Source organism: Plectropomus leopardus, chromosome 13 (assembly GCF_008729295.1).
Source record: "Plectropomus leopardus isolate mb chromosome 13, YSFRI_Pleo_2.0, whole genome shotgun sequence".
Taxonomy (NCBI): domain Eukaryota; kingdom Metazoa; phylum Chordata; class Actinopteri; order Perciformes; family Serranidae; genus Plectropomus; species Plectropomus leopardus.
In genome coordinates, this window is record NC_056475.1 from 23,130,044 (window position 1) to 23,145,228 (window position 15,185).

The 15,185-nt window shown below is 40.5% G+C and overlaps 1 protein-coding gene across 1 annotated transcript in view; it reads right to left on the bottom strand.

Annotated features, from left to right (window-relative positions):
- Positions 1–510: 510 nt before the first annotated feature.
- The window catches only part of LOC121952897 (neuronal migration protein doublecortin-like), a 31,123-nt gene continuing 16,448 nt past the window's right edge, over positions 511–15,185 (bottom strand). Inside the window, exons 4-7 of the mRNA XM_042499764.1 lie at positions 10,896–10,998; positions 8,278–8,367; positions 4,681–4,778; positions 511–3,336 (exon numbers count right to left, since the gene is read on the bottom strand). Of these exons, the coding sequence (XP_042355698.1) occupies positions 3,280–3,336; positions 4,681–4,778; positions 8,278–8,367; positions 10,896–10,998 (348 nt within the window). The 3' untranslated portion in view covers positions 511–3,279. The remainder of the gene's footprint in view (positions 3,337–4,680; positions 4,779–8,277; positions 8,368–10,895; positions 10,999–15,185) is intronic.

Below are 15,185 nucleotides of genomic sequence, written 5' to 3' on the forward strand. Positions count from 1 at the left end.
CTCCATCACATTGTGAGAAAAAAAGTCTAAAATACGAGTCAAAAGTTAAGGTAGGCAGCTATACGGGCCTGTCTTTTGGGATTCTTTGACATGCAGCTAAATTAAGCTCGACAGTTATCCTGCCATGGAGCAGAGTAGTTCAGTAGGACAAATTACCATGGTTACTGAGTGGGGACTCGCATAAGCCACGTTCATGGAGCAGATCTCTCACTTGAACATGTCAGGCTTTCCCTTTATCCACCTTGATGGAATACCCCTCAGGATTGTACTGCACGAGTTTGTAAACAGATGTTTTGATATACTTTTGCTGCAGCTGAACATGGACCCCTATGACTTCAATTGTCTCAGGTTTTGGATTCTCCATTCCCTATAGAGGTATACGAGAAAAACAAAGATTTCTAATCAAATTCAACATAACACAGAGAGTGTAACTGATACACAAATGATCATTTGGAGGGTTCACTATTCCTTTAAGTGGCCTCCACTGTAATAAACTGAAGACCAGAGAGGTGAAATACAACTGTTTTAATTGCAAAAGGATACCGGTTAATACATTGAATGAAGCACTGAAACAAGCCACTGTGACATTGCAAAATACCACTAAAAAGGACATTGTAAATTTCCAAGAAAAAAAAAGAAAAAAAGTCATTCATTCGATCAGAAAGGCATATGTATGAAAGAGAACAGGAAGGGAGCATATTTACACCACGATAGTGTCCTGTAACTCTACAAAACAAAGTGTGTTGGGAGGCCTCCTCATTCAAGACGTTTAAAAATGTTTTACAAACAGCTGTTAACAAAGAACAAGCCTTCGATGTCCCGTTTTATTTATTTTTTTTGTTTATCAAAAAGATGGTACATCTAGAAAAAAAAAAAGGCACCACTGTAGGTGATGAATTCACGCCATCCATGGTGGTGGCAGGTTAACACAAGACAACCAACATTTTCTGTTAAGGTTTAATATGCTGTAGCGCTGTAATAAGCTGTAGAAAAATCAAGGAAACAAGACCATTATTAGCATGTAAGGTTATACAGAACTGATTCTGACAACAAATAGGGGGTTTGTACAAAATGGTGGGTAAAGTGAGGTGTCCGTGCTGTTGGATGTGGCTGATATTAGCTGTTGTGCTGGTGTGACAGCACTCCCTGCAGGAGAAAGGTGTAGCTCACAGCACCAGGTAGTTTGGCGAGCATCAAGTGGCTGCTGTACACAACTATTCAAAGCTCATCCAGAGGGCGGGCACCAGATCACGCCTAAAGACAGACACATTTCACATCATCACAATGGAATAACTGCATGGAAAGATAGTTTTTAGTTCATTTCTCGTTAAGCTATTGGGTATAAAAAGGTCATTCCTACAGAAAAGAGAATTTTTTTTTTAACTATTCTGGAATCCGAATGCATAGATTTCAATTCAAAGGACTTGGGGGTTTTTTTCAATATATTGAGAAATGAATTGTGGTCACGCATTATAATGCTGGCAAGTACACAGTAAAGTGTCTGTTGCTGAGATAAAGAAGTAGCTCCCTGCTTTGTGCTTTGTCCAATTCAGCGATTCTCAGGCTCCATTCCCTGCAATAAAATCTGAGAAAAATTCTTTTTAAAGTGAATTCGTAAGACACGCGATGCAAGTCGATAGAAAAACAAACATGGCTATAGAAAGTTGCACACAGAGGCTTGAAAAAAGTGTTAAGAGCTCACATGAGCAACTAGAAAAGAAATTCCTAGACAAGTACCCTTGATATAAATTAATAAAACTTTATAAAAATTTAAAACCCACACATAGATTTAGACAACAGTTACGTTTTCATCTCCCCTGTATCTATGCTGAGCCATGCAAAATAGGAAAAATCCCACTACTGTTTTTAGCGCCCTGATAAAACTCGAATTGCCTCGGATGGTTTAATCTTGATGGGTTTTTTTTTTGTTTTGTTAAAACTAACATGCATAAATCTCCAGGTGTGCTTCCTCTGGAATATTTAAACAATTTTACAACTAATAAAGTTTTCTATACTTCTTGGTCTAAAAATCATACTTTGGCTTTGACACCGTTATTTATTAATCTTTGAATTTCACATCATACTATAAAACTTAGACTTGGTCAATAGAAACTGTAGACTGAATGTGTTGGCTTTTTTTCTTTAAAAAGGGCCTATTTTTTTTTCCTTTGGTTGTTTTTATGCACCATTAGGTCCTTCAAATCAGCTTTTTACATGCCCAAAGTTTCATTATCATTCATCAATATCATGCACTGCAGTTTGTGAAAATCTAAAACACAGAGGGTATTCACCATGTATAGCCTACTGTCTATATAGAGTGTCAAAATAGAGGAAACGCCAACACAAAGACTTCACTGAGGGCTGTGTGGGATGCTTTTTCTTACATGTTTTCTTGTCCCTGATTAGACAAGATTATTGCCAATTATTGCCAACATAAGGATTCTGAAGCCCCCATTGTTATGGTGGTTTTAAACTATCATTTTATAGATGGTTTTATAATCTTTCTTTTAGTTCCACTGAGGAGGCGTTGGCTTCTGATAATGCTCTTCAGTCAGGAGCTGCATCCCACACATCCTTTCCCTCTGTGGTGGCTCTTCCTTTACTTTGACCATACCCTGTATCATGTTGAGCAAACGTTAGACGGACATTGTGGTGACGTTATGGAAGCACAGCAATGGACATTGGGCAGAGATGTTACGATGGGATAGCTATACACAGTATTTACAGCGGGTTAGAAAGACTTCGTCTGGCTTTGCAGATTTCCTCTGACAAGGACCCTTTCACACCTTTAACCGTAGGACAGGAGACATGGAGGAACGTCACGAATACAAGTGATACAAAAGTTGAGTCAGCTCTGACTAACACCCCTAAAAATATCCATTTGCTGCTTGGAATTCAGTGACCCAAATATTAAAGTGAGAGTGCATCCTTCAACAAAAATGTGTGAGACCAAGAGTGAAATTTTTTACACCGTTAAATCTGCTGGTCAGTGAACTGTGTGCCCTTTTGAGAAATAGTGGCTATTAACTTCCGCATAGAAACATACGTCTGAACATAAGCGAGCTGATTGTTATAATGAAACAAAAAGGTAAAAACAAAGTTTGTGTTATTCTCAAGCAGCAAATGGTGTCATAGCCCTGGTGGCTAAGGCCTTAAAAAGAGACAAATAGTGGTTCTCCTAGACAACAGGTGGCACTGTGAGTGAAGGTGGAAAGCAGCAGAGGTATAAAAACTTCTGTGTTTCAGGCCAAAAAGGAGGCAAGCTGCAGGAGGGAGCGTCTACATCGATTCACCGAGAGAGTCGTCATCATCCAGAGATAAGGGCAAGTAGAGATCCTGCAAACACAGAGGGGCAAAGTCACATGTGTTCACAGTTAAAGGTCCAGTGTGTTACGATTTAGGGGGATATAGTGACATCTAGTGGTAAGGACTGCAGATTGCAACCAGCTGAAAACTTTCAATGATAATTGTGCAGGAGGTTTTCACGAGGAGCCGAATCAGCTCCAGAGGTCTCCTCCTCTCTAAAATGAATTGACGAGTAAAGCAGTTTAACAGTACAATTCGTTGTTTCTACAACACTGTTTGACTTGTGTAGCACCTGTTAACGCCTTGGCTACACTGCACGCATGAGCAACATGTAACAGCTACTTTGCTGCTGCTGCGGCTCGTACGCTTGTAGTGTTGACACAGACAGCATTTTTGCTGCGTCGCTGCTGCAGAGCTGCTTGCCGCTGTAACTACTGTATTTTCACAATTAAAAGCCATAACTAATATGGAGCTTTACAAACCACGGCCTTGTCAGCAACACAGTCATGCAAATATTTCACAGTTAAAAGCCTTGTGTTGACAACTCAATGGATTCTGTACACTAAAATGTTCTCAAAGGGTTTTAATTTTCAAACAGAAACAGGAAGGGCTGTGTTAAACAGATATATTTGTATTTCTTCATGTCTGTGATAGATAGTGGAACTGTAGACACTGTAGTGAAAGGTGACATCATGTCAATATAGTTATTAAAATAACATTTCCACTGTCTATTTCTGCTGAGAACTGCTGACGTCCTGTGTAAAAAAAATAGGAGAGAATTATACTCTCTAGATGTTCCGCAGCTGAGTAGCAGCCGAGTCGTACCGGGGCAACACTGCTCATGCTGGCAGTGTGGCTGTTTTAGTCTGTTGACATTGGCAACAAAAAACCCCCCCCCAAAAAACAAGAGGTATCGCAACACATATGCGCTGCTTATGCAGGCAGTGTATCCCAAAACAAATGGATCTGGTCATTTTAACCAGTGAAAACACTGAATAAAGCAATTTCACGTTTTTTCTGATACTGCTCGTCCCAGGGCGGCTGCTAACTACGGTGGCTGACAACAAAGCATGTATGGCCCTATATGGATACAGTGTTTGGTTTGTCCATTCTGGGCTATTATAGAAACATGGTGGATTTTGTGCATGAGGACATGCTCTCTATGTAGAAATAAACAACTCATTCTGAGATAACAACAACACGATTCTTATTCTTATTCTTTCATATTTAAAAAATATTATATTCTAATCCATGTTTGCCAACATATCCCCCTTAATCCTACACACTGGAACTTTAAGATATAAAATAATGAAGATTATGGAGACAACTGGGCAAAGAGGTGACAGGTCAGGAGAGGGAGAAAGATGCGGGTACCTTCTGCTTGTTGTTGATGCCTGGACTGTTGGGGGTGGAGGTGGGGGAATGCTTGGAAATTGGGGTGGAGAGCTGGCTGCTGGAGCCCGTCCCGTTGGCTGAGGGAGCCCAGAGAGGAGAGGGAGAGCGGGAGGGATCATGATGAGGAGGGAAACAGTAGAAAAAGAGGTAAACAGTAGTGTGGATTGGAAAGTGTGCAAGAGAGGCCTGGCTCTGGAAAAAAGTCATTCCTGAACCGCGGCCTCATTTGGCTTCAGTGTGGTCGCACGCTGTTGGTCCAGGTCTAGGTGGCTGACAAGCTTTCTGTTTGTTAGATGACATTTTATTCACTCGCTCTGCGTCCTGCCACGTTGCTAGGCTTCCCTATGTGTGGAACATTGTGTTTATATCTAAGAGCGGAGCGATGTGATGTAGTTGTGAGTGTTAAGTGCTTTAAAAGAGTTTTTTGTCTATAAGAGATGAAAAGAATTCTGAAGACTATGAGCCAGATGGCCGGTGTAAATTTGAGCCAGCGAGTGTTGAAAACACAACGCTTCATTGTTAACCAGCTTAATGCCACTGGCTTCATTTAACCACTCAGACACTTTTACAAATGTAGACTTAACAAGCTGTTCGAAACACTTTAAAAAGGACCAACCTAAAAATTACAAGTCCTGTTATCTTGGAATCTTAAAATCAGTAAATCTAAACATGAGCAGCTCTCCCACACACACTGAACAGAGAGTGCAGCTGCTTTATTTAAAGACTAAACACTCAGCTGCAGCAGAGGCAGAGTAACCTTTTCTCTTCATACAGCGAAGTTGCCCACATAGTCCAGGTTTTTTCCTCATTTGAGAAATTTAGTCATCCTCTGTAGAAAACTTACTCCAGTGTGGTGATGTCTAATTGAATAATTCTTTGTTTCAGCATGGGCTTCCATCCCAGGGCCATGCCAAACACACTCTCAGTGCATTCAACTCATTAAACCCAGTGCCCCCAAATACAAAAAGTTTTTTTTTTTTTTTTAGATGCCAGAGGCTGAAAAACGTGCTGGTAAGTAGGCTAACTGCTGTGTAAATCAGACCTACACTATTTTAGGCTGATATTACATGCTGGAGAATATGAGTCTGTGTTTCAAGGCACGTGTACACAGACTGTTGAGCTGTCGGCCAATCAAAGGCCTTAATACCAGCTTTTAACCAATGAGAGGCAGGAGAAGCATCCTGAGAAAGATGGCAACACACAGTGCTTGATAGTTTGATTATAATTTCACAGTGAGGTGCTTTAGTCAGATCCCTGAATCTGTTGAGGTATTAGTATTTCTGTATAAAAATAAGTTCTTGAAACTGTCACTACATCCTGACAGAAGTAAACGAGGTTGTAAAAAATAAATGTTTCTTTGCCGTCTCGTACTGCTTTTAATGGCATTTTTTAAAATCTACTGTGGCTGAATGAAAACAACCAATCAGAGCCAAGAAGTCTATAACAAAGCTGTCAATTATGTCGATCACTGCTTGTGAACTGCAGTCGAACTATGCAGCGATGATCACATGACTCAATATTCTATTACTGTAATGCCACTGTCTTACCTCAAATGTTTTCATGAACATATTTTTGCATACTGTTTAGCTGTGAAATGAAAAAGTTTGTGACCTGGCTGCCATGTTGGAAAACAACCAACTGACGTACCAACATTCTCATTTTACAGCTTAACAGTACACTAAAATATGTTTCTGAACAGTGTGGAGGTGAGACAACAGGAAGTGCGGTAACAGTTGTGGTTCATATTTGATCAGCGCTGACTAATGTGACAGTTTGACTGCAGTTCACAAGCAGCCACTGACTCCTCGGCACTGATTGGTTGTCTTCATTAAGCTGTTGATTCGTGCAAATGTGCAAGAGTTAGAGGAAGTTTTTTTTTTTTTTTTACCAATAATGTGTCTCATACTACTATCAAGATATATTGATGGTTCAGAAAATAAATATAGTCATAAAAATATGACTAAAACTTTTTTGTGATGCTTCAAATTGATTTCAGGAAAGGTGTACCGCAATAAATTCATATATATGTATTTGGCTTTTTATGGTTTGATTTATTTTTATGGCTTTTCATGATCAGTCAGCGTTGTTTACAATTAGTAAACACAGATAACATATGCAAATCACAAACATATCCTTTTGTCGCAACCCCCTTATAACCCTGCTGACCTCTAAAGGTATCACAGAGGTAGTTAATGCTCAACAGTTAACTACCTTTCCAGCATGTTCGCCAACCATCTGCTGTGTTAAAGGCCATCAGCCCCATCAGTGATCAATAAAATATTCAAGACCCCTGAAGGACTGAGGGACCCTGCAGGGCTGGCGACCCCAATGCCCCCCCCCGTCCCCCCCCCCCCAACTATCACCTAAAGTGATAGGTGGGGGGGAACTGTGGACTACCTCCTGCTACCACACTGTCAACTCAGAGCATCAACTGTCTGCATTTATCCTCCGGGGGATTTAATAACTCACCTGATCTGTCTTTCAACCGTTGAAGAGACGCTGTCACTCACTCATACTTTAACGGGCTCTAAGAGGAAAGCCTCTGTGTTTGTGTGCCATCGTGGTATATGGCAATATCCAGTCCATCAAACGTGCATGATTTGTGCCGCTATGTGAAACGTGAGAAAAAAATGGATGCCATATCTGTCTGAGTGTTTTTTTTTTCCAGTTTTCATAGTTTACATGAAAGCTGTCAAAGATAACACCCTTTTTTCTTATGCCTGCACCCGATCAGATTTCATAGCACCAACTGTTCAGCCAGCTTCATGGTGCAGCTATATAAACTCACTGCAACAAAGAGGTATAGCAACGTTTTCCGGTGTTAAAAGCTGCTGTTCTGATAAAAGATTCAAGCAGGAGCCGGCACCAGTGACTCTACTCAGTTCTATTGCCTCCTGGATATTATTAAATGTTAAAATGCCTGATTGTCAAACAAACAGCCGAAAGCTGTTTACACTGTCTTTGTTTACTACTCATGTTTTATTCATGTATTTTTCTTAAAGAATCTGCAATAGCAACATTATTCTAAATCTCATCAGATTACCCTCAGTGAACAAAGGATGGGTTTTTAACTGTCCCCATTCTCTAGTATTAGGGGGTGTTTATGGGGTGTTTTAGGGAGATTAAGGAGCCAATGTTTGTTTGGACCCCCCAGTAAAAACAGTCCAAGTCCAACTCTTGAAGCATAGCCAGATAACACAGAGAGGATTTTCAACAAAATGCAGATTATAGTTGAACAAAATAAAAATACATTTTCACTGGAGGCAATTCTGATTGTATTTTTCAGCCATCCTCTATGGAACAGTACTGATCCTTATGAAATTATACATTTTTATTGTAACCATTCCCTACACAGTAAGGTCAAAGGTCAAGGTCAGCTACAGAGCAACACCAGGAGCAGATCACTTTATCGCTCTGCTGTCATATTTTATGATGTTTCACTCCAGCAACAGATAAAGCCTTGTTTCATTTTCCACCGGCTCTCTTTGTTTTGATTTATAGAACAAGGGGAGGTCAGTTTGTGCTGTACTTCAAACAGGAAGCGTTATGGTGTGGGTGAGATAATAATGGGCTCACTTGATTCAGCAGGAGACTTGATGCGCCTGATCGGACCAGGACTCTTCACTGAACCACGCTGGCCTTTGGCTCCTTTCATCACCCTGCATTCTGTGAAAAGAAGCCCAAAGAAAGTTAGATAACGAACAATAGAAACTGTTTCCAGGAGTAACAAAAAAAAGTGATGCACACCACTAGGATAGGCTTGTTGTTGCCATGCTTTGGGATCATCAAATTATTAAAGTTGGCTATCCGTCATTGTGATCGCATGCTTTAGTAATTATAATACAATCAAAAGGCTAATGCGGCATTAACAGCAGATATCTGCAATTATATTTGTATGATCAACCAAATAAGACAAAAAAGGTAAAAGGAGGTAACACTGACAGGCAGCCAACTTTAGTAAGTGTAGGAGCCAAAAACCATGGCAACAACAAGTGGGTCCAGGCCATGTGCACCACTTTTTAGTTTCCCCTAGACAAAAAAATATCTGTTGTGTGATGAGCTTTTGGCAAGTCTTTTTGTAAATGCTGAGTATGTGTTGTAAAATTGGTAAAGGTGTTTCTTCATTTGCTTGTATTGTGTCTCTTTTCATGCTTTTTTAAATGTGTACTGTATTGAGCTCTCAGAGCCACCTAGATTTTTATAGCAGTATAGAAATGTAGGTATCATACTGGCAGTGAAAAATTTGAACAATACCTAGCCCAAACTGTAAATAGTTTGAATGTCATCTGGAAAAATTCTGGGTTTACTGGCTATGATTCAAGATATCTGTTGCTTGTGAATTCATGCACGTATAGCAACAAGGGTTTATATCAATCATATAGAAATGTATGCTGTATATTCTGGGTCACTGTATTAATCAGGGTAGACAGACTCCAGACATCGCTACTCCTCCCTCTGCATCTTCCCCTCTGTTTGTTCTGTCAGGCTCTCTCTCTCCTCCCCCCTCCCTGCTCTCTTCCACTTTTGATGCTAATTATACTATCTGTCCTCCCTCCGTCTCCTGGGATCGTACCGCGTCTGTCTTCTCTCTCTTAACCTTCACACACTACTGGATACAGACGCGCATTCGTGTGCTATTGTTTGCAAGGTGTGCCACCACCACTCCTCTGACAATGCTGCAGACTGGCAGCTTGTCTGGTCTACTCAGTGGTCTCGATATAGCCCTGAGTCGATCTGCGCAGGTTCCCTCTCAACTTCAACTGATGGTGCATAAACAGAGCTGCAGGTACACATGTCCTCCTCCCTGTCTGCATGTCCATCATAGTGTTGTGTTTAACATAAGGAGTGTGAAAAATAACCACAAGGGATTTAAATCTATTTCAGGAATTCTGCCAAACCAAGCTTTAGAGCTGTGTGAGTGGAAGAAAAGAGAAAAATACACTGAACGCTCATCTCTAGCCCAAACAAAAGTATAGAAGGAAAAATTCTTGGCTGGTTTTTGCAGATAAACAGATGGATATGTGTGTTGTTGTAATGTCTATGTGATGTATCGCAGACAGCGTTCTCTCCGCTACCTCACTCCACTGAGGCCAACTCAGTCATGTCTGGATGCTCCAGACTCTGCCATTTTATTTAGCATTGCCCCGAGCTTATTATAGACTGAATGAAACAATTTAGCTTTGGTTCCAGTGGGGAGGGTCGTGGAGTATGCTGAAAGAAAAAGGCCAAAATCATTACAAATGAGCCGGCATCTTCTCCACCCTCCCAAGATTTGACGAGGCACTGAGGGGAAGAGACGAGATGATGGGAAGACAAACCAGCCTGGTGTCAGCACCGTGTGATGATTAAAAGACATTTAGGAGATACTGAACGATTCGAGGAGGGGACATTAGGTGGAAGTGGGTTGTTAAAAATAGGGTTTTCAGCTCTTTGGGGAGCAGAGTGACTCTGAGAGAGGATTGGTTTTTACATTTTCTCTCCTCGATTTCTCGGCAGTATCAGCACCAGCAGATCAGCTGGCCTAAACCTGTCACAGGACAGATTAATGGCTTTTCTTCCTCCCCTCTACCTTTTTCCTATCCCCGCTGCTGGCTGCAGATAACAGACTTCTCTCTTCTATGCCTCCCTCTCACATGCATCATTTTCCTCCTCAAGCACACAGCTTTGTATGTGGATATAAAATATTTCTTACAGAGAAAATCCAATATGATACATCCAAATGTTAAAGTGACATTTCGTAAGTTTGCAACTAGCTTTATTTCAGAACAATGTGGGTAGTATGGGTAGATGAACTGTGGTAAACTTTACTCCATCTCACCCCCCTTATGTTACCGATCTGCACTTTTTGGAGAGCTCTGGGAACAGCCCTGTGAACATAGCCTACATGATCATGTTTAAAGCCATCCAAAGACAGCGAAGAGAGCTTGCAGTGCCCTATGGAATGATGGTATGTCATAATTATGTCATAATTTATTTGCTGAATCTGTGTCCATTGCACTTATTTGCATTTTCCCTTCACTGAAACACAAACTTTAACCACTTTTCCCAAAGGTAATTTTTTTGCCATATATGGAGGGTTTTTTTTTTTTCATATTTTTGGTGTGTCCACTCCATTTTTTATGCACAAATTGAAAATGTGGGTAATGCCCCTTGTGTCTGTTATGCAAAATAAAGACCACTGTCATCACACTCACCATTCTCATCCAGAGAGAAGTCATCCTGGGCGTAGCGGAATTTTTCTGGTCCACATGCGATGAAGACATCATCATCACCAAAGAAATCTTGAAGGCAGGTAACCTGTGAAGACAGAAAAATTGAGACCCTTAATAATCTGAAAGCAACTTGTATCATAGGTAGATTAGGACTGTAGCGTTGCTAGCGTCTCAGTAAGGCTGTACTTACAGCCCAGCAGTGCTTTGAGATAAAGGATAACATCAGCATGCTGACATGCTTTAAGGCGACTATGCAAACATGTGGATGCTACGCAAGTATAATATTTACCAAAGTCACCATCTTACCACGGAGTGGTAGTCATTGGGTTCATCCTCTAATATTCAAACAAACTTCCATGGCAATGCATCCAACAGTTGTTGAGATGTTTCAGTCTGGACTAAAGTAGCAGACTGATCAACAGATCAATATTGCCATCCCTGAAGCCAGTATTGTTAGTTTTAAATGCTAATGAATGCAATCAATCACAATCAATCTTTACTGCACCTACTGCGAGAATTACACAACCAAAGACTGTGCAATTGCCAAGAGAAAATTCTTTGTTCATATTCATCTCATTATATTCATGTTGTTAGTATTCACCATTTAATAAAAGTGCATATGAAATGCTGACTCAGGACTAATTAAAAAAGAATGTAACTCATACAGGCATTTTCAACACGATGAAGCATTGCTAATAGCTCTGCAGAGGAAGCGCCATGAATAATGTGCTCACAGATCTGAAATGATGAACTCTGTAAACACACAGCCTTACGTGGATGAATCCAGTTAAGTAAAAAGTCTTCCTTGTCTGCCAGCCAAAGGATTTAGTTGCTTAGACGTAGTAAGCCACCTTTGTGTTTTACTTGTCATGTTAACATGCCTTTAGCCACAGTAGCTGCTTGTAACAAAACAGACAGAAAGGCACAAAAAGCCCAAACAGAGAGTATAATGTTACACCTTTGCTGTAATGTTTAAGTGATTCAACTTCCATCCCCGGGGACTTTTTCACTCTATAGCAGCTGTTGACACAATATGGCTTTAGTGGACAGATGTCTTTGGGCCACACCTTCTCCTTCGCTCACCATTATACAGGCGCTGTTACCAGCTCAGGCACGCCTATTAAAGCCATTCAAGCTAAAAGCTTTTGCTTTGGTTGCCGTTTTCTTGTCTTGGTGCAGATGAGATTTGTTACCAAGCATCTCAACCTCATCTCCAGTTTGTCTTTCAACACCAGATTAAATTACTTGAATTACTGGATCAAGGCATGTGAATTAATTCCAATACAGATGACTCACTCTGCCTTCATTCGCAGGACTAATTTTGGGGTAATTTTCCAAAAAACACACATCTCTCACTGTTTCAAGACGCTCTGCTGATCTTTCCGTGGAGGTCCACGGCCCGACCCCCTGTTGGGACGTCTGCCAGGATAGTCAAGATGTATCATGGTTTCCTTTGTGATACGCATCCAAACTATGAGCTGCAGATAAATTGGGAACACCCCACCCCAGCAGCTGCCATGTTGATTCTCCGTCCTGCTAGACAAGCTAAAAGTGTGCGGTGGTGACTCGCTGGAGAGGCATCCAACAGCTGTACCCCTCTAAGATTCCCCGGATACAGGCCTGAAAGATCCCTGCTGAAGCACAGAGACGGTGCTTTGACTCCTGGGATCAAAACCTAATTGGTTTTTCAGCCTAATTTTAAAAGGCTGCAAATGTGGGTATTTCCACCGCGTTCATTATCAAGAGATTAGATACATGTTACTTTCATTAGGTTGAACTGTTGTGTGGCAACAAGGGCACCTGACTGTTAATCATAAGATGGAAGCATTAAGGAAGCGCTACTGTTCCCCCCCAAAGGCCAGCGGGTGGAGGACAGGAGACGGGATCGGGCCGGAGGTAGAGGCTAGTCCATGTTTTAATAGCTTTAAGAACAGAGCTGATTAAAGGGATAAAGTGTTTATCCAACAGACTGCTAACCTTAATCTCCTTTCACAGAATCGAATCATTCAAAATGAACATTCTGTCCTCTCTGTTGGTTTCTGACAGGCAACACTTCATAGTCAATCTGTCCACTCACCTAGCAAGAGATTCAATAATCTTCAAAACAAAGATGTTTCTTTATGTTTTTCTTCAGTGTGACACAGCGCAAACATGGCATACTCTGAGATAACCTGCGTTCACCCCCATGTTTCAGAGAGCATCCATCCTCCTTAAGAGTTCTTTGCAAAAAACACTGAATCCTTCGAGGTAATCCTACTAATCCTATTCCCTACAGAGATCACTGAAGATTCACATTACAGTTACAGTGCAGATCTTTGATCAGTCCTCTTTGAATCATTAAGTCCACAAATAATTAATGTACAGTGTGTTTCCAATCTGTCTGCATGTGCACGACTTCCTGACCAATCAGGCAAATTTTTATTTTCATTTTTTTCATTTAATCTTTTAAATTACATTTAAAAACTATGTTGAAAAAAATGACTAATAAATCTACCTTGTACCTTTTTGTATTTTTTTATCGTATGGAATGCCTACCATGGGTTAACCGTTGAAGCAAATTTTTGAATTGTTTTCTGATATACATTTACGGTTGATAGAAGTGTTATGAAAAACCGCTCTGCTTTGCATTCGATCAGATCAAATGTAAAATGTCAGACTCCCTTTGAAACATTGCTGCAGTGAGGAAAGGGCAGACCAGCTTGAGAACATTGGATATCGGTTAAGACGCATCTTCTCTTAGTTTGAAAAGGTCAGTCAGCTGCATCAGTAGGATCAGAGGACATTCCTCATTTACCCATATCTTGCTTAGTGTTTTTTCTTAAATTTGTTCTTGAGAGGTCCTGAGGAAAATCTGCGTCAGATTCACGGCGTGTTCTTAAACAGCAGAATTGTTCGCACCTGTGTTCTTATAATAATTAATCCAATTGTCCTTGTAAACTAAAGCGTGTGCCAGCTGATCCTAATTAGCATAGGTAAACGCCCGGCAATTCCCAAAAAAAGGTCATGAGACTGCAGGGCCATGTGCAAACAGAAAAACTGAAAAGAAAAGGTGAGAGAATTAAGTCAAGAATGCCCAAACAAAAGTCTCAAGAAAGGTTGAGCATTGGATTTCAAATATAATAAGATTCTACAATTCTTAGGTGGAAGTACTTCTGCAGGATGTGAACACCAAATGAGCTGTCATTTAGTAGCATCAGTAGTGGATGTAAAATAAAAATGATGCATCGGATGTAGCACTCAGTCAATAGTGCATTCTGAGAAGGGTGCATAACCAAGAAAGAAAAAAATCTGTGTCAAATCTGAGGTCAAAAACAAAACCTTGTCAAATACAGAATACTGACACTGACCACTGTAAGGGGACAGGCTCGCTTGTCATTCTGTGCAGATGGATTACATGGTCCTGAAACCATCTGCAACATCTTGCAGCAGCAGTAAAAATATGTCATTGTGTGAGTAGACCAAATTTGTAAATATAAGCCTACTTTAGGCATATATATAGTTATCAATCACTGATTATAACATGACATTGTTCCCATTAACATAACTGATGTGACATTAAGTGTTAGTGTAGTGTTAACTTTCTGTAAAATAATTATCTTAAGATATTATAAATTACAAAAATAATATTCTAATTTGAAATTTACAATATGATACAGTGGTAGAACTGAATAAAACACAACAATCAGTTATTTTGCACAAACATGTCAGCACTGAAATGTGTAAAAAGTTGGTCATAAGAAGACATTTCTGGGGAACAGTTGGTTAATGAGACCAAATATGGGACAACATGATGCCATTCATATTAAAGATTATAAGAAGTCCTGTCGTACAGCATTTTTACTTATAGAGTTAGTGTGTATATATACATTTATGTTATTGGAGTAAAGTGGGAGGGGTTTTCAAATAAAAACTGGCTCTGTCCAGACTCCAGGTGCCCCCCACCCTCTATCCCACCAAGCCCATCCCCTAATCTCTGCCTCACCAGCTGTCCGGACCACATGACCCCCCAAAAACCACCAACACCACCAGCAGTTATGCAGCGATCCACCAACTACAACAACTGAATTATTCAGAGTTCCTTTGGCCCGACTCTGGGCCATCATCTACAGGCTGCAAAAGTTTAAATACAGAAACTGAATGCTCTGTAACACTGATCTTCCTGGTAGGCCACAAATTAGTGTAAATTTTACAGTTCCTCGCCATGGTGCTTAATACACAATTTTTCACTCCAGATTTTGTTTTACAAAACAGAGAATGTCTGGGAATTACCTC